General features: G+C 45.3%; 1 protein-coding gene across 1 annotated transcript in view; it reads right to left on the reverse strand.

The window, feature by feature from the left end:
- Nucleotides 1–8,235: 8,235 nt before the first annotated feature.
- HROB (homologous recombination factor with OB-fold) overlaps nucleotides 8,236–20,059 on the reverse strand; it is a 33,822-nt gene continuing 21,998 nt past the window's right edge. Inside the window, exons 4-10 of the mRNA XM_073607760.1 lie at nucleotides 17,407–17,490; nucleotides 14,397–14,537; nucleotides 14,207–14,315; nucleotides 13,389–13,474; nucleotides 11,767–11,868; nucleotides 9,645–10,047; nucleotides 8,236–9,349 (exon numbers count right to left, since the gene is read on the reverse strand). Of these exons, the coding sequence (XP_073463861.1) occupies nucleotides 9,300–9,349; nucleotides 9,645–10,047; nucleotides 11,767–11,868; nucleotides 13,389–13,474; nucleotides 14,207–14,315; nucleotides 14,397–14,537; nucleotides 17,407–17,490 (975 nt within the window). The 3' untranslated portion in view covers nucleotides 8,236–9,299. The remainder of the gene's footprint in view (nucleotides 9,350–9,644; nucleotides 10,048–11,766; nucleotides 11,869–13,388; nucleotides 13,475–14,206; nucleotides 14,316–14,396; nucleotides 14,538–17,406; nucleotides 17,491–20,059) is intronic.

The following is a 20,059-nucleotide window of genomic DNA, read 5'->3' on the forward strand; positions in this document are numbered from 1 at the left end:
CATAACAGCCGACGTCATTGTGACATGCGTTCCTAGCCTCGTTTTGAGGCGAACGCTGGTCATTCCTGAGTGGGAGGCGTCTACGTCACAGGACACTGCTCCAAGCCTCATTTTGAAGGTGGACCTGTACCCGGGCGTGACGGCCTTCTGCTTTTGATTACCAGTTCCCCTTTCCAGTTTGAATGCAGGGTTGGTGACAACCAACTTCCTGTTTTCATTTCGCTAATAGTTTTTGATTGGTCCTTGCACCTTAGAAATCGTCCTATTAGGACGAAACGCGTAGGGCTTTGCTGTCTGGCTCCCCACATTGCTTTTTTACTGTGATCACAATTTTATGTTATATGCTGGTTTTATCAAAATACATACCCGTTTTTTGTTTTTTTACCTGCACCACCTGGAGCATTTTTTTTCTCTTCATTCCTTCACCATGAACGTGCTTATTCCATCCGTCCGGTCATCATTGGCCCAAGGGCTGATTCCCCTGTGGTGATTCCATTTGAGAAGAGCTGACTCTCAATGACATCCGTGCCTGTTCCAGCCTTGTTGGTGACCATCCCAGGATACTACAAGCTGTTCCTGTCCATACCTGTTCCAGCCTCTTTGCCGACCATTCCGGGATACTGCAAGCCGTTCCTGTCCATGCCTGTTTGATCTTTTGTCGTTGACATCCAGATCCATTGGTTTCGGTAAGAGTACCCATTTATTATTCTTCTTTGGTGATACCTGCTGTCAAACATCATACCTGGTGTTCCTGATTGCTCATATGAAGATGTTTTCAACTTGAAGCACACCTTCCATCATTTGTGGTTTACATGCCACTCTTCTTTTTAGTGACCTCCGTATAGACTCTTTTGTGTTTTATTACTCATTGGGACTTGTTTGCTTACAGATCACATTTTGCATATGTGTATTTACACGTTTTTTTCATATTTTATTACATCTTGGTTCATTTGGATGCTTTACACATTTTCTTATTAGTGCTACAGAAAACAGATCGGCCCCTTGAGAAAGAAGATCCTCCTGGATAGGCAGAATCCAGGGAGGATTCACAGCCAGGCCCTTCAATATGGAGAACCACGGCCTCTTGGGCCAGTGTGGCACGATTAGAATGAGAGTTGTGTTTTCCGACTGAAACTCTCAGTACTGCTGGAATCAGTACAGGAGGGGGGAAGGCATAATACCTGGAGAACCGCCAGCTCTGAGCCAGTGCATCCACTCCGACCGCCCCATCCCATCTGTTCAGGGAAAAGAAGAGGTGCGCCTTTGTGTTCTCCCTCGAAGCGAAGAGGTCCACACATGGCACCCCCACTTTCGAGTGACCATCTCGAAGATGTCCTGGTTCAAAACCCAGTCGCCCTCCCTCAGCATTTTCCTGCTGAGAAAGTCTGCTACCTTGTTCTGTTCCCTCTTCAAATGTACCGCCGAGAGGGATAGAACGTTTGCTTCGGCCCACCTGAGGATGTTTTTTGCCAGGACCCACAGGGATCTGCTACTACCCCTTGCCTGTTGATATAAGCCACCGCTGAGTTGTCCGAGCGGACCTGCACATGCTGTCCCTGGAGTTCTCTCTGAAAGGGTATGAGTGCCAAGGCTATTGCTCTCAGCTCCCTCTAGTTCGGGGACTTCTTTGTGTCCTCTCTCACCAAGGTACCTTGTACCATCCGGGAATCTAGGTGCGCCCCCAAACCTGTGCCACTCGCATTGGTCGCGACAGTCCTGGAGACCGGTAGGACCCACTCCAGGCCCTGTGACAGATTGGCCACCTTTCTCCACCACCAAAGGGACCTCTTGACTTGACTCGGCACAAATATCAGGGAGTCCAGGGACCCCTGACCGTGGTGCCAAACCCTCAGGATGAACAGTTGCAAAGGGCGAAAATGCAGCCCTGCCCATTGTACTGCCGGGAACGTGGATGTCAGTAAGCCCAAAGCTGACATGGCTTTTCTTACTGAGCCGCGGTGGCTGCCCTGGAGCAACATTGCCCTGTCCACCTTCTGGATCTTCTCTAAGGGAAGGAAGACCTTCTGCTTTGTTGAATCCAACACATAGCCCAAGAAGGTGACCTTTTGGGATAGAACCAAGCTTGATTTTTCCAGGTTCAAGAGCCACCCCAAGTTTTCTAGGATGCCTCTTGCTACCTGTAGATCCTGGGACAACTGCTCCGGGGAAGAGGCAAACAGGAGTAGATCAATGGGACATTCAGAGGCTTCAGGTTCAGGATAAGCCTGAACTTTCCAGAAGGCTTGCGGACTACAAAGACGTGGGGATAGAAGCCTCTGCCGGTCTCTCCTGTTGGGACTTGTACCACCACCTCCTGCTCCTCCAACTCCTGTAGGGAGGAAAGAAGAGCTGACGACTTTTCTGCGCACCTTGACAGCTCGTGACAAGGAGTCTGAGCGGGGAGGTTTTTAAAACTCCAGCCGGTATCCTCTTCTTATGATCCCTAACACAAACTGGTTGGAGGTGATCATCCCCCACTGTGAGAGGAAGGCCCCCAATTTTCCTCCCACTGTGGTTCCATCATTGGGTCTTTCTGGGCTGTTCAGGAGGGCGAAAAAAACACCCTCCCACGCAATTTGCCCTCTTTGCCCCCAAACTTTCTTCTGCCGTTCAGTTTTTGGGGCTTTAAACTTCCTCTGAGGATGAGACTTTCTTTTAAGTCTGCTCTCCATATTTACTTCTAATGGGAAAGGCCTTCTTCTTGTCGGCCGTTCGATCCAAGGCGGCCTCCAAACCTGGCCCAAACAACAAGTCCCCTGTGAGAGGAATACTGCAGAGCTTGACCTTGGACGCCCTGCCACGTCCTAAGCCATAAGGCCCTCCTTGCTGAATTGGACAGGGCTGTGGATATTGCGGACATGAGCAACGATTCAGCCGAGGTGTCCGCAATGTATGCCACCCCTTTAAAGGAGCATGGGAAAAGAAGTCAGGATCGTTTCTTTTGGCATTCCCGCTTCAATGTGCGCCCTAATCTGTGTCAGCCAATATTCAATGTTGCAGGCCACCACTGTGGCCGCCAAGGCGGGCTTCAGGTTTCCCAGTGACGAGTTACATGATTTCTTCAAGAGTGAGTCCGTCCTCTTGTCCATGGGGGCCCAAAAGTGCCCCCATGTCCTCAAAGGCCAGGTCAGGTCAGTATGCCTAGAGACTGTGAAAAGGCTGCGTCTAGCTTAGATTTCAGACTAGCGCTTCCTCTTCCACAAAAGGAAACCTGCGTTTCAGAGGCCTTGAAAATAAAGGTTTCCTTTCGGGGTATTGCCACTCCCTCTTGATGGCATGGAACAAGACGTTGTGGACCGGAAACACTCTTTTTGTGCTCCCCCAGGCCCTTGTACATCTGGTCGTGGAGCGACAACTTCCTCTTTTCCTCCTGGATTCCTAAGAGCTCCTCCACTTCCTCTAGAGAAAGCTTGTAGCGAGAGGTTCTTGTGGATTCCCCATCCACTCCCACTACCTCTGACTCCCCTTGGGAATCTAAGGAGTCGCTGTCTGGCTCTTCCTCAAATTTCCTCTCTGGAGCCCCCTGACCTCTCTCTCCGCTCATGGAGGGAGCATTCGCTAGGCTTGGTGCAATGCTCTGCTGCTTTGGTGGAGGACTAACTTGGGGCTGCGGCATCTGGAAGCTAGTGAAGAGTGTCTTAAAAGACTGGAAGGTGATAGAAAACTCCTTGACAGACGCTGCTAGGTCCGTACATTGTTCCGCTGACTGCTCCCTCACTGCACTCCTTACAGAGTGCTCCAAGATTCCCCCGATCATGGCCCTGCATGAAGGACATTTCTTCTTGGAATTGTGGGGGGACTTGACTTTATCCGTGGCCTTGCTCTGAAATACAGACCCGAAAGATAGAGCAGTCATAAATCCCCACACTGTCCACCAGCACTTGACACAGAGGACCACCAGGGGTGCCCTTCCCAGAACCAACCACAACCAGGGTTCCAGATGCACCCACCGACCACCAAGGGGCACAAACACCCGTGGAGCTCCCTGGACAGGGTAAGGGAACACCACCCCAGGGTTCCTCTTACCTTCGAGTGGTTGGTGCTGGAGTCTCCAGGAGCTGCTCGTGAAGCCCCCGCTTCCAACATTTCCCGCTGAGGATCAGAGGTTCCTCCTGCCTCCATGCGCTGTCCCCACAGCAGAAACTAGTCCGCACCAGCCTGGCGCCCAGCCCGCTTTCAGATCCCGTGGCCGGCTAACCACTATACCATCACGGCAAACCGGAAACAGGTCCGGCGGAAGTGTCCGCCCACCGGAACGGACGTTGCCCGCCATCCAGGCCCAGCTCCCGGAGCTCCATCGCTGGCTGCAAAGTGCAGGGTGGCCTCGGTGCACTTCCTCTATGCCTCCACCTGGGCAGAAGAAAGTGGACCCCCCCCCCTCAGACTTTCTGCTTCCCCAAGAGAAGCTGAGGACGCGCAAGACAGTCTTGTAGGCACCTTCCAGGCTCCCTAGCCTACCAGACTGCAGGGTAGGAGAGAGAGAGAGAGAATGAGAGAGACCCTGGTCCCCCCCCCAGGAAACAATCGGCCTCAGCCTCCCTGGCTGTTCAGCCCCGGCCCCTTAGTGGTGTCTCCCTGTCGGAGGAAACACCAGAACTGAGGGGCCGGCTGGACGGTGAGGCTTAAATCTTGCAGTATAAGGCGGTGTTTCCTGAGATGAGAGGGGCCAAGGTCTCTCTATGGTGGCTGTCCTGAAAGACAAACAAGGAAAATTACTTAGATCCCCCACATTATACATATTTTTTTAGCAGAGACCCTGGAGAACAATTTTTTTTTTTTAAAGACACTTTAATAATAATAATAATAATAATAATAATAATAATAAAAAAACATAATATATTCCTTATTTTTTTAAAACTTAAAACTAGGGTACTTAAAAATCTCCATAGGTTACGGTTTAAAAATGTTTTAGGGTTACCAGTTTAGAGTTACAGAGGAGGTCTAGTGCTAGAATTATTGCTCTCGCTCAGATGTTCCCGGTGATACCTCACATGTGTGGTGCAAACATCATTTTCATATGTGGGCGTGACCTACGTATGCATTCACTGCTTCACACAAGCACGCTTTAAAACATTTTTCTTTTTTTTTTCATTTAATTTATACAATTTTTTAAATGTTTACACTGTTCCATAAAAAAAATGGATCCCTATTATTGCTATTGCAAGGAATGTTAACATCCCTTGCGATAATACAGCATAACAGGTCCTCTTTATGGAGAGATCCGGGGTCTAAATCTTTTGCTTAAGAAAAAATCTCTCCATAAGAAAAAAAGCAAAAAGGTTACATGCCCGGGAAGCAGAAGTGACGTCATCATGATGTTGCTCCGGTGCGCCATGGGCATAGAGATGCGTGGTGGCCATCTTGCCATCGCTCATCTCTATAGGAAAACCCTGCTGACACCAGATAGTTCCTGGTCTCACCCGATCGGTAATGTAAGCCCAGGAACTACCAGGAATCGGGGGGGGGGGGGGGGGGGATATTTACTTTACAGTAACCATTCCCATTACCCAAACTAAGGTGGAGACACACCGCATACAATACAATCTGGTTATATAATCTTCTTTAGATCTACTAACGACTATTAAGTGCAAGGCCCGGCTTGAATGGATTGATTAGGCGGGTCCTGAGCTTTGGCAAATCTAAATGTGCTTGCACAGAGATTGTATCATCCGTTTGCCGACTGTTAACACCAACATGTATGGTGATCCTAAGTCAGACTTAAAGTGTTACTAAACCCAAAACAGTAAAATCAGTCTGTATATGCAGTAAAGCATGCTTGTTATACTCAATTTGGAACTGAAGGGGTTAATCCTCTGCATTGTGTAAAGAGGCTGTTTGATCCTGTCTTCTCTCATCCTCCCCTTCTTCCACAGTCCCCAATCCATCTGCTAATACAGAGCCTTGGAGGCACTCTGCACATGCTCAGTTTGGTGTGTATTGCTAGAGTTTTTTTTTTTTTTGGGAAGGTGCATGTGATCAGCACAGGGCCTATCAGAACTGGCCACACAGAAGGTTAGGGGTCATGCAGCCAGGGCCAGCATAAGGCAGCTTAGGAAGCCGCCTGGGGGCGCCAGCATGGGGGAACAGTAGAATCCAAATCCCCAGCTAGGGGTTAATTATTTTTGAACTACCTGTCTTCCATTCCCATACCTCCCAATGGTCCACACAAGCGCCCCTGCCCGGCAAGGCAGTGGCTTCCGCTTTAGAATTAAGCCATGATTCTTACATGGAATCCCAGCATGGCGAATCAAGGCAGAATCCTGAAGCGGAACCAGCCACGGCCTTTAACTTGCAAGGACGGCTGTTGGACACACACAGGAATGCACCTGGTAATGGACCTGATAATAGCAACCACCTAAGCGACTCATTGGATCATGGCCATACTGGAGATGTACTCCAGGTGGGCTCAGGAAAAAGAAAACTGTCACCATGTGTTCATCTCTAGAGATGAACACATGGTCACACCTCTAGAGATGAACACATGGTGACATTCCTGAGCCCACCTGGAGTACATCTCAAGTATGGCCATGATCCAGTGAGTCGCTTAGGTGGTTGCCATTATCAGGTCCATTACCAGGTGCATTCCTGTGTGTCCCCAACAGCCGTCCTTGCAAGTTAAAGGCTGTGGCTGGACTACAGCCCATCGCTTCCTTTTGCATACCATCTGGTAAGCAGGCAATTTGTACTATGGTCGGGCACTTCTTTCATTATGTGTAGAGTCACTGTGGTGTTGATTAAGAACTAAATTCATGGACTGTGTGGATTTATGAATTTATGGACTAAATGGTACTTTCACCATTAATGTATTTAATGTTATGGGTGCAGCTCTCTCCCAACCTATCCATTAAGGTTTTGAGGGTGACGTTTGGTAACAGAACCTTCAGCTCCCGCCACATATTTTCTATGGGATTAAGGTCTGGAGACTTCAGGACCTTAAAGTGCTTCTTCTTGAGCCACTCCTTTGTTGCCTTGGCTGTGTGTTTTGGGTCATTGTCATGCTGGAATACCCATTCACGACCTATTTTCAAGTCGCTGGCTGATGGAAGGAGATTCACACCCAGGATTTGATGGTACATGGCCCTGTCTATCATCCCTTTGATGCCGTGAAGTTGTCCTGTCCCCTTAGCAGAAAAACACCCCCAAAGCATAATGTTTCCACCACCATGTTTGATGGTGGGAATGGTGTTCTTGGGGTCAAAGGCAGTATTCCTCCTCCTCCAAACACAGCGAGTTAAGTTGATGCCAAAGAGCTCGAATTTTGGTCTGACCACAACACTTTCACCCAGTTCTCCTCTGAATCATTCAGATGTTCATTAGCAAACTTCAGACGGGCCTGTACATGTGCTTTCATGAGCAGGGGGACCTGCGATGCAGGATTTCAGTCCTTCACGGCGTAGTGTGTTACCAATTGTTTTCTTGGTGACTATGGTCCCAGCTGCCTAGAGATCATTGTCAAGATTCTCCTGTGTAGTTCTGGGCTGATTCCTCACCATTCTCATGACCATTGAAGCTCTACGAGGTGAGATCTTGCATGGAGCCCCAGACCGAGATAGATTGACAGTTATTTTGTGTTTCTTCCATTTGCAAATAATAGCACCAACTGTTGTCACCCTCTCACCAAGCTGCTTGTCGATGGTCTTGTAGCCAATTCCAGCCTTGTGTAGGTCTACAATCCTGTCCCCGACATCCATGGCAGCTCTTTGGTCTTTGCCATGGTGGACAGATTGGAATCTGATTGATTGCTTACATCTGTGAGCAGGTGTCTTTTATACAGGGAACAAGCTGAGATTAGGAGCACTCCTAATCTCAGCTTGTTACCTGTATAGAAGACACCTGGGTGCCAGAAATCTTGCTGATTGATAGGGGAGCAAATACTTATTTCACTTATTGAAATGCAAATTAATTTATAACTTTTTTGAAATGCGTTTTTTCTGGATATTCTTGCTGTTATTCTGTCTCTCACTGTTAAAATAAACCTACCATTTACCAATTATAGACTGATCATTTCTTTTTCAGTGGGCAAATGTACAAAATCAGCAGGTGATCAAATACTTTTTTTTCCCTCACTGTAGTGCTTTGCTCCTCGCACTCTTTATTTAATAAGCAGAAGTGTTTTTGTTTTTTTTCCACAGGAAGGACCTGAAAATGCATTTGGATTATTTTTAGCCATGCAAGCAATGCTTGGCAGACATCTCAAAAACAAATGAGGCAAAAGCAACATTAAACAATTCAAACTGCAACAAATCTGATTACTTTATTATTCTAAAGCAATCTTTTTTCTTTACTTGGATAAAGTTTTGCACTTATAAGGCATGTTTTTTTTACATATTTAGCGGTTCCATGATGGATATCTTCCACGTAAGTGTACAGCAATGACTTGTAGAACTCAGAGTGGTGTAATGCTTCCAAAATTTTCCAAAAAAGATAGGATGTATCCAATCCTGGATTTGACATAAAACGACACCTAAAGCCAGCGCATCATATAAGACTGAAGGCCCAATTGAACTTTACATCAGCTAAACACATACCAGAAAACAGTGTAAGACTAGCCATACATTATACAGTTTTCCTTTAGATTTACCAAAATCATATAATATGAGGTCAAACAAACACTTAAACAACTCAATTTGTATGCAGTCAGACAGGCCTTTGCACTACATAGGTTAAAGGTAAATCTAAAGGAAATTAAAAAAGAAAATAGTATAACGTATGGCCAGCCAAAAACTTTGCATCCCTTTTGTTTTGAAGCACCTGGAATGTATTTAGCCGATTTAAACTAAAAGTTCAGTTCAGCTTTAAAGGAATCACATCCCCTCTATATGGTCAGTGACTTCATATTAAGTTGACACCTATGTTAAATGCCAAGCACCCGTGTGCTGATCCTGGGTTCTTTTAGATCAGTCTATGCCCCATATCCAAGTACAGTGTGGCATGCTAAGATCACGTTACTTCCTTGTTGCCGGCTGTGGTCCTCTCACGCCCCTTTACCCCACTTCACTATTGGCTAGTGAGACTGCCCATCACAGCGATGAGCAAATAGCAAAACAGATTAGGTGAGTAGCGGGCAGACCAGGGCTGGAGACTGGAAAGCTAAGCACAGTTAGCATGCCAACCCCCCTTAGTTATTTAGGGCCAATCTACTCATTATCATGACTGGTATGCAGACACCTACAGATACCTGCTATTACACAAAAGGGACACATATTAGTCATGTTTCATTTGAAAGCATCCCTCTCTCTAGCTGTAGACATAAAAGTGTACTATCGGGATATTTAGTCTTCATTGAGAAACCTGAAATGTCATTCCCCGGTGTCTTCTGGAAGGTCACATAACAAAGAGTCCAAGTCATCTACAAGAAAAGGGACACAAGTTAAATGAAAAAATCTGAGTTTTAGGTTGTGCATAGATTTTAGAATGAGGGTTGAAGACCAGACTACTGAACAATCATGACATAAGATCAGTCTGCATATTATTATAAACACATTGTAGGTAACTGGTATCTACATTTTACTTTGAAGAACAAGAAATCCTGATGTTGCCAGATGAAATGATCTTTGTTGTTCTATCAATAGATCTCTATATCTGGCTGCACTTATGAATAATATGTCTAGAAGTTTGCACAAAGCAAAAGGAATGTTACTCACCCATGTCCCAGTCTGCATTGTTTGTGGCTGGAGATCTTCTGGGCTGTGCTGTGATGAAGGAGAAAGATGATGCTTTTGTCTGTACTGTGTGGGAAGACTGGTGAAGGGCTGCTGGACCTGGGGCTCTGGGTTGCATTGAGCTGTAAGATGCAGAAAAAACTGCTGGCTGAGGAGCTTTTGATCCTGTTATGCTGGGGAATGGCTGGTGGGTTCTGGAAAGTGCTGTACTGGTCAGAAAGTGAGATGCAGCTGGCAAATTAATGTCAGGCTGTACTGTGCTTGAGGATGGGAAAGGTCCTTGTTCTGGTCTGCACTGTGCTGTGCTAAAGGAAGAACACTGGTCTGATTGGGTGTCATTGCTATTCACATCCACCTCCCTCTCTGTCATTAGTTCCGTAGATACCTGTATCGGAATAGGAAATTATTATTCATATTGCAATTAAAAGAACAATTCTAGAAAAAAGTGAAACCAAATCAGAGAGCTACTATTTCAATTGAGCAAGTACTGCAACTTCTGAAATCAGAAAGTTCACTCAGTTTATGCATTCTGTATAATTCAATTCAGCCAAATTTTAGCACATTGTTTTAAAGGAGAAGTATAGGATATGTAAAAAAAAAAAAAAAAAACCTTCATACTTATCTACATGCTGCAGCATCAGTGTTGACATGCAGCCATTCCACATTGCTCTAGGACTGAGAACTGAGTAATCACTTGACCGTTGTTTTCTCAGCTCTTGCTCTGCTCCAAGCAAAGAGCAGTGACTGTTAGCCACCGCTCTCCTCCTCCAGCACCTACTGGAGAACAGGGCTGGGGAGTGAGAGGGGGAGGATGCAGCTAAGCTCTGGCTCTACTGCACATTGACCGGCAAAGCAATCTGTCAATCCCGCAGCTGGTTGGATTCCAACAATATTGCCAGGATCCATCCCAACACTTTGGCCATACTTTGCTTTCAAAGTTCCATTTTCAATCTTGATTGGAACGTACCTTTCAGAAAGATTACTGAAATGCAATTTTACAAACCAGCCTTATGAAGACATTGTGAAAGGACATGTCAATTATAAAAGCTTTCCATAACCCAGTTGTGGCCCCCTTCACATATTAATATGGAGGGGTTCTAACCTCCCAAGGGTCATTCAAAATCAACAGAGAAACCCCATTTTGATGCAGTTTATAGAGCTTAGCATGCTAAAAAAAGGACTACTGACATGCAATGTTTTTAGTAGAAATAACAATTTTCTGCACTAGGTGGTGCTACAGATAAAAAAAAAAAAAAAAAAAAAAAAGCCATGGAAGGATAGCCTCTCCATATTTCTACTCAGAATGGTCAAGAAAATAAGGTTGCGGGGGAAACCCAAAAAAGTGTTGGCTGCTATCGGTGACCTCTTACAGGCTGCCATGCTGATACAAAGGCTCTAATACACAGGTGTCAAGCACAAGGCCCGTGGGTCGAATCCAGCCCTCCAGGCCATTTCATGTGGCCCTTGCACATCTCCTGCAGCTGCAGGAGAGCTTCAGCCCTCTTCTGGTCCTCCTCCAGACCCCTACTTTCTGCTTTCAAGCAATGCATCCAGCTTCTTCTCAGCAGCAGCATAAGGAAAGGGGGGGCACTGTGATATTAGGGAGAGTAGGGGACTCAACTTCTGATGGTGGGGTGGCTCTTGACATCTAATGTAAGGGGAGGGGATGCGCTGGACATCTAATCTTACAGATACAACCGGCCCTTTTGAGGACAATCATAATGCTGATGCAGCCCACGATGAAATTGAATTTGACGCCCCTGCTCTAATACATTGAGTAACTGACCATGGATCAAAACAGGGCTTCCAATTTTGCTCTGATTTTGCTTTATGTGCGTTTGCTCTGGGTCAGTGACTCAAAGTATGGAGGATGGAGAAGGTCAAGAAAATAAGGTCTGCAGGAAGTCAGAAATGGCAGCCTTTATATTTACAGATATCCTATAAAAAAGGAAGAATTACAAAAAAAAAAAAAAAGGGGGAGTAGGCAGATCCAGCAAGCTCCATTAACAGAAGTTGAATACTATTACCATCAGATCAGATTTGACTTGTCCCTTGTGTGCATGTTTAATTCTTTAATAAATAAAAAACTCACAATAAGTCTTACCCTAGAACTATCATTTCCTTCTGCTGGTGAGTAGATCTTCACCAAGTTACTGGGTGTCACATTGAGATAATGATTGCGATGAGATGGCGAGAACACCCCAACCTGTAAGAAAGGAAAAAAAAAAAAAAGAGAGACATCAACAGACTAAAGTAAGGCTGTGCCCTATCTGTTCTTAAAAGGTTAAGTTCACCTTTTGTAACATATTACACCCATATTCAGATGTTACAGATGTATCGGCCCCCGCTCCCCTCGATCCCCTGTACTGACAGCTAGTGGGGGATCTTAACCCCCCCCCCCCCAGCTAGCTGTCACAATTCACAACAAACGTGACCACATGGGACTCCGCCTGCTCGGCTGCGTCATGCATTCACAGCGTTCTGTGAATGGGAAAACTACAAGGTCCGACAGCCTTTGCGGCTGTCAGCTTGTACTTCTCAATGAACCACCACGGTGCTGTTGTAGTTCATTCATGCTTCCTGCCACAGTGTAACTGTCTGGCTGTATCGGAGGTATGGCCAGACAAATACAGTCTGCAGGACCGTGGCATTAAACCTTTAAATGCTTTACAGGGCCTTTACAACAAAATAAATAATAAATACATTTTTTTTACATGCAAAAAAATGTGCATTTATGTAATTTTTTTTTATAAAAGGTGAACTTATCTTTTAGGCCCCCTTTCACACTTGTAAGTCACACAACTTGAAGCAATGCCTTTGTAATCTTCAGGTCTAGACATCAAGTTGCATCAAAGTCAGACCAAAGTGGTGCAGAGGCTACTTTGAAGTTGCACAGATATAAACGGTACTCATTGGAAATCATGGGGTACGACTTGTCAAGTGACTTTGCAGTCCCAAGTCGCATGACAAGTCGCACAAGTGTGAAAGGGGCCTTAAGCAGCCATAAAGCAAGACTTCTTTCCATAATAACAAGACAGACAGTAATGCCGCGTACACACGACCAGACTTTTCAGCATCAAAGGTCCGACGGAACGAATCCGTCAGACAATTCGATCATGTGTGAGCTTCATCGGACCTTTTCTGTCTAAAAATCTGACAGACCTTAGAAATAGAACAAGTTTCAAATCTTTCCGACGGATTCAATTCCTATCGAAAAATCAGTTCGTCTGTATGCTAGTCCGACGGACCAAAAACGACGCAAGGGCAGCTATTGGCTACTGGCTATGAACTTCCTTATTCTAGTCCAGTCGTACGTCATCACGTTTGAACGGATCGGACTTTGGTGTGATCGTGTGTAGGCAAGTCCGTTTCGTCGGAACTCGGAGTTCAGTCCGACGAAAAGTCCGCTCGTGTGTACGCGGCATAAGAGAGAGCAAAACCTCGCTCCTCCCAGGCTGAGGAAACACATGCAAGTGAGTGTTTTCACTGCCTGCTAAGGCCTCTAAAATGATTCTATCACTGGTGAAATCCCTCTAACCACGGGATTGCCAGTGTGACATGGCCCTAATGGTTCTTTAATGGCTTCAAGAGTGCTGCTCGAAGCTTGCTGGAAGACTAGTAAAAGCTTGTTATACCCACTGCTTATTTATAAGACCATGTGTACAAGGCCATAAAATATTAAAAACAAGCAAACACATTAATGGAGCAACTGTATTATCTCAGTACCTGCTGCAGCAGGAGGACGCTACCAGCCTTCAGCTCACTCTCCCTCTCCTCCAATAACAGATGATGGACTGTCCCTTGGATTTCTCCTAAGAAAAAAACATTAAGGCTGTATTCACACTTGTGCGTGTGGTAACGTAGGTAAAACACATTTTCCTGTACATTATCGCATGCCCGGGTATATGCGGTAATGTGGTACAGTGTCACTCGTTATAAATGGCAGTCCAGCACACATATACAATTACAGAAAAGCACACCTACACCATGGCGCATCACAATACATTAATGTGCAATCTCTGCAGGGGGGGTCTTTCTATGTTAAGTGGTGTTAAGAGCCCATTTAAAATTATTGGGCTGCACTAACACAACAAGTCTCCATGTATAAGGTGTGAATGGGTCAAAGTTTGATCAATCCATTATGTTAAGTTCAGTAACAAAATACTCATATTACATAGTTGTTCATTAAAGCGGACCACCAGAGAAAACATTTTTTTTTTTTTGCTTAGAACTTTTGTCATGTTTTTAGTGCTGTGTGCCTCTGTTGGGGAGATTCACTCTCACCATTTGTCTGGACAGAAAGGTCTGGTGTCAAACAGGAACATTGGTGATAGCTGTCAAAGGTGGAAAGCCTCTCATCTTTGGGACCTGTTTGCCAATTACCTGTTGCGTCCAAGTTTAAAAACCCAACCCTTACCTACTCTATGAAAAAGGGTTAAAGCAATAATGTGTTACAGAAAGCACGTTGTTGGTTCTGCTCTATTATGGTCTAATCAAAAGACTACTACTAGCCAGCATCACCCTGCCCTCCTAATCCCTTTTACCTGTTGCATCTCGAAATACTGCACTGGCATCTCCATTGGCTGGGGTTAAACTCTTAAGAGCTACGGCCATCCGTGGGACTTTATTCTTTGGAAGCTGCTTGAGAGCCGCCTGTCAATATTTATCAAGAGAATGCACAGTGAATATTGATGATGCTGAACCAACATTACAAGCCAATTGTGCAGTTTTTACCTTACGAATAACCATGACTACGCTGTATGTTCTCAGGAAGCAGTCTGGGTCATTTTCATCCAATGACAGCTCAGCTTTCATGGTAGCCCAGGGACCCCTTACAAATTCTTCTGCCATAGATTGTTGGGAAGGGACATTTTCCTGGAGATAAAAATAAAAAAGAGCCCTTTCACAAGCATTTCCACTATCAATCTTATACAGTTAAATATCCACTAGCCGACGCAATATGTATGTATGTATGTATGTACACTTTGTGGCATGCAAGTGGTGTACTGCAGTTATGGCTGAAGCTATCCTGTTATTCACCCGCCGATTCTCTCTCTCTCTCAAGAAAGTGGTCAGAGTGGCGAATTCCACTGGGTGGCTTTCACAAGCAGCGGGAGGGGTCATCACCCCCTTACTGCTAGTGTTTCTCGGGCTCACTGCTTTTACTGGCAAGCCCGGGAAACGACCCGGTGGTACACGCGGCTGGCCATAGAGATGAACAAAGACTAAATCGTCTCTAAATCACTTCTATGATCTTGGAGGACCAGAGCTATGTCATGAGGTCACTTCTGGTCTAGGGCAGAAGTAAACAATTTTTTGGTTAGTTTTAACTTTTGCTTTTAAAAGCAGAGGAGAGATTTGGGGTCCTATAGACCCCAGATCTCTCCATAAGGAGGACCTGTCATCCCTTATTTTCATTTACATTCCTTGTAATAGGAATAAAAGTGAGAAAAATTAAAAAAGGGACAGTGTAAAAAAAATAAAAAATTGAACGTGCCCCCACTCCTCTGTGCTTGTGCGCAGAAGCGAATGCATACCTAAAGTAACGCACCCATATGTAAGCGGTGTTGGCACCACACATGTGAGGTATCACCGCGAACATTAGAGTGAGAGCAATAATTCCAGCGCTCCTCTAACTCTGAACGGGTAACCTGTAAAAATGTTTAAAGCGTCGCCTATGGAGATTTTTTTTGTATCGTAGCCTGTCATTGTTCCATGAGCGTGCTCAATTTTAAAGCGTGACATGTTAGGTATCTATTTACTCAACGTAACATTTTTAATTAATTTACCAAAAATGGGTTATATATTGTGTTTTTTTTGCATTAAAATTCATCAATGTAAATTAAAAAAAAATTGCATTTTAAAAACCCTGACGCAAATACTGTGTGTGGCATAAAAAATATGTCAACGATCGACATTTTATTCTCTAGGGTCATAATATATATTTTATTATTCACGATTTATATAGCGCCAACAGTTTATGCAGCGCTTTACAATGTAGAGGGGGGAAAGCAAATTACAGTACAGTTCAATACAGAAGGGATAGGAGGGCCCTGCTTGTAGAGCTTACATTCTAAAGGGAGGGGTGGTACAAGAGGTAATAGATGCGGGGAATGATTTGATGGGGTTGTAAGGTGGGTGTGGGATAAGCTTCCCTGAATAAGTGAGTTTTCAGGGATCTTCTAAAGGTGGACGGGTTAGGGGCTGATCGGATATACTGGGGCAGGGAATTCCAGAGGATGGGAGAGGCTCTGGAGAAGTCCTTAAGACGAGCATGAGAGAAGGAAACAAGGGAGCTAGAGAGCAGGAGGTCCTGGGAGGAGCGGAGGGGACGATTTGGGCGATATCTGCAGATGAGGTTGGTGATGTAGCTGGGGGCGATGTTGTGGATGGCCTTGTATGTTGTAGTTAGAATTTTGAATTTTATACGGTGGGGTAGGGGGAAGCCAGTGAAGGGATTGGCAGAGAGGAGCAGCGGTCACGGATCAGTTAGTGAGGTGTATTAGTCTAGCAGCAGCATTCAAAATAGACTGAAGGGAGATAGCCTGCGTAAGGGTAGGCCATTAAGGAGAGAGTTGCAGTAGTTAAGGCAGGAAATAATCAAGGAGTGAATAAGTTGCTTTGTGGTGTTATTAGTCAGGAAGGGTCGAATACTGGAGATGTTGCGGAGGTTAAGATGGCAGGATTTAGTCAGTGATTGGATGTGGGGGCTGAAGGATAGGTCAGAGTCTATTATTACACCCAGGACCCTGGCACGTGTGGAGGGACCAATGGTTGTGCTGTTGATCTTAATGGAAAAGTCATGGGGGGGGGCCTGGGAAGGAGGAAATATTACAAGCTCAGTTTTAGAAAGATTAAGTTTGAGAAAGTGGTGTGACATCCATTATATATATAAAGTTTGGGGGTTCTAAGTAATTTTCTAACAAAAAATACAGATTTTTGCTTGTAAACAAAAGTGCTAGAGAAGGCCTGGTCTGTGGATATACTAATCTGTTTAATGTAGTGGTTGGACAGTAATTATTATAACAGAAAAGAATGACCTGTCAAAGGAGGATCATCAAGCATCTTATTTATCTAAAGGGTTGTTTTTTTAAAGCAGTGATATGGGGATACACTGGCCATACAACTCTTCTTGAAATAAAAAAATAAAAATCACCTGGTACATTTTAAAATCACAGCTATATAGCAATGCAGGTGATGTGAAAAAATGACAGCTGACTTTGGATACTGAGTCTGAAGCCGTGCTTTATCCACCATACATTTAGATAAATGAAAGCTGAAATTAAACAGGAGCTGTACCACAGTTTAGCAAGTGCAATCCGTCACTGTAACCATTCAGAAGTTCAGGAACTACAGGCCACCAGGACTGGCAACTATCCCATCCCAACTATTCCTAGTTGGCTGCAGTTCCAGGATATCCGATTAAATTCACCTTACAAGGACAGAGTACACTGCTGCTTAAATCCTCTTGGCTGTCATTTATTTGAATATTTACTGGATGAAGTGCGGCTGCAGACACAGAATCTGACTACAGTGGTGTTGTTGGAGGCAATTCTGTTCTCCCCTCTGCTAAAGCTTGCAGAACCGTGGGCCTCCTTTGCCTCTCAGCCCTGGTCTAAGCTTACAGATTGCATGCCTAGCTTAAGGCAAACGACTCAAATCCTTTGTTACTGATGTATAAGGCAGACTGTGAGAAAGAAGGCAAAGATTAATAACTAAATGTCCCAGGAATAAAAAAACTTGCCTTACTGCGGTGCCTGGCTTGTGCCCCATGGCTGGGTGTATGTGGGGTAGATATCAGGATTTCATCCAGCCTTCTGCCACTGCCCTGGTAACAGATGTAAATGACAGAATTTAGTTGAAACAGAAATATAATAACAATCATGCAAAAGGGTGGTTGGGTAACATCTCCTGCCTGTATGTATTACTCTGGTAGATGGATCAAGTCTGTGTGGAGGACAGCACTGGACTGGTGCCACTGGAGGCTGATTAGCAGCAGATTACCAAGTGGAGGTTATAAGGGGAATTGCTTCCAATGGGTTATATCACAACTGTAGCTGGTAGACTCCATTGGGGTCTAAGGCTGCTACCTTTCTAATAAAGACAGTAGGCGGCATTACCACAGGGAACACCCTGGGTGCTCCTCTCCAAGCACCCACGTTTTCCTTTTGGTAGATGTAGACATTCTGAGCTGAGTGGTGACAATCACTGCACAGATACATATATACACTGGACAGTTAATGGCAAGCCAGCCAGTGTTGCTCTATTGCTAGTTGAAGCTAGTTGTTAGGTAATTTGGACAGGGTATAATCCCAGTCCTCATTAAATTGGTAGGTACAATGCCCGGCGGGTGTGGAGATCTTGTGGCATGTATGCGTTCCTTGATTATCTGATTGAGGGCGAATACTGCTGTGCAAAATGTAAGCGCATTGTTTCCCTGGAAGCCCAAGTTGTGAATCTAGGGAAGCAACTGTCAGCACTGAGAAGACCCGCCATACTAAAGGAGAGCCAGGAATGTACCTGGCAGGTGACAGCACACAGGCGGGAGGAGACAAAGAGGTGCAGGTACCAGAAAAGAGTAGATGGGTGACAGTCAGGAAGGATAGAGGGGGAAGTGCCAGGGAGGGCGATCCAGGACTGAAGCATCACAATAAATACGCTTCGGTGAGTGACATTGGTGAAACCAGTCAGGGACCAGCACTGCTGGAGCTGAGGGACTCTCCTAGCTGCCGGGAAAAGAACTTTTCCAGCGAGAGTGGGGGGAAGCGAAGGGAAAAGATAGACAGTTTCTGGTGGCAGGGGACTAAATTCTTAGAAGGACAGAGAGGGCAATCTGTGACAAAGACCTGAAGCACCGAATCGCATGCTGTCTACCGGGCGCTCGGATTCGGCATATAGCGGATCTGGTGGACAGATTACTGCGAGGGGCTGGGGAAGCCCCGGCGGTCATGGTGCACGTTGGCACCAATGACAAAGTCAGAGGCAGATGGGGTGTCCTAAAGAACGATTTTAGAAACTTGGGAGCTAAACTGAGAAAAGGACCTCCAAGGTAGTATTCTCAGGAATACTACCGGTACATCGAGCCACACCAAAAAGGCAGAGGGAGATAAGGGAAGTAAACAAGTGGCTGGGGAGCTGGTGTAGTAAGGAGGAGTTGGGGTTCCTGGAGGACTGGGACGACTTCTCAGTCGGTCACCACTACTATAGAAGGGACGGACTGCACCTAAATGAGGAGGGTGCAAATCTGCTAGGAGTAAAGATGGCCAAAAAGTTAGAGGGATTTTTAAACTAGGAGATGGGGGGGTCCAGGGGTAGAGATAGTCAGCGCGGAACATAGTCCAGAGCGTAGTATTGGGGGCATTAGTGGTAGGTTGACTAAAGCACATAAACCGAAGGTAACTGTAGTAACAAGTCCTAGTTGCAATATCGGAACACCCAATAAGAGGATAGTATGCAACCGGTCTAAACTATGTGGCATATTCACCAATGACAGGAGCCTGGCGAACAAGATAGGTGAACTAGAGATACTGTTGTACGAGGAGGATGTGGATTTTGTGGGAATTTCAGAGACTTGGTTCAACAGCTCTCATGATTGGCTGGCAACCATTCAAGGGTATACCCTTTATCGCAGGGATAGAGAGGGTAAAAAAGGGGCAAGGGGTATGCCTGTATATCAATAATAATGTACAAGTGAATGTGAGAGATGACATCACTAAGGGAGCTAGGGAGAAGGTGGAATCCTTATGGGTAGAGCTCCAAAAGGGATGAAGCTAATAGGCCCCCTAACCTGAGGAAGGAGGGAGAGACGGACCTCCTATCACAATTTGGATTAGCAGCAAGGATGGGAAGTGTTATCATAATGGGGGGAGTTTAATTATCCAGACATAGACTCGGCAGAGGGAACCACGCATTCGTATAAGGCTCGCCAGTTCCTAAATGTCTTGCAGGACAATTTCATGGGTCAGATGGTAGACACCCCAACTAGAAATAAAGCGTTACTAGATCTACTGATTACCAACAATACAGACCTGATCACGGATGTGGAAATATGGGGCAATTTAGGAAACAGCGATCACAGGTCAATTGGCTTCAGTAAAAATCACACAAATTTAGAAACATAGGGGAAATACAAAGACACTGAATTTCAAAAGAGCCAACTTCCATAAACTACAAACCTTGCTAGAAGATATAAATTGGGACAAAATCTTAGGAACAAAGAACACGGAGGAGAGATGGGTTCACTTTAAGAGCATATTAAATAAGGGCATTAGCCAGTGCATCCCATTAGGTAATAAATTTAAAAGAGCGAACAAAAGTCATGGATGGTTTAACGCCAATGTAAAAATGCATATTAAAGCAAAAGAGAAGGCCTTCAAAAAATACAAGGTTGAGGGATC

This window comes from Aquarana catesbeiana, linkage group LG12, assembly GCF_042186555.1.
Source record: "Aquarana catesbeiana isolate 2022-GZ linkage group LG12, ASM4218655v1, whole genome shotgun sequence".
NCBI classification, from domain to species: domain Eukaryota; kingdom Metazoa; phylum Chordata; class Amphibia; order Anura; family Ranidae; genus Aquarana; species Aquarana catesbeiana.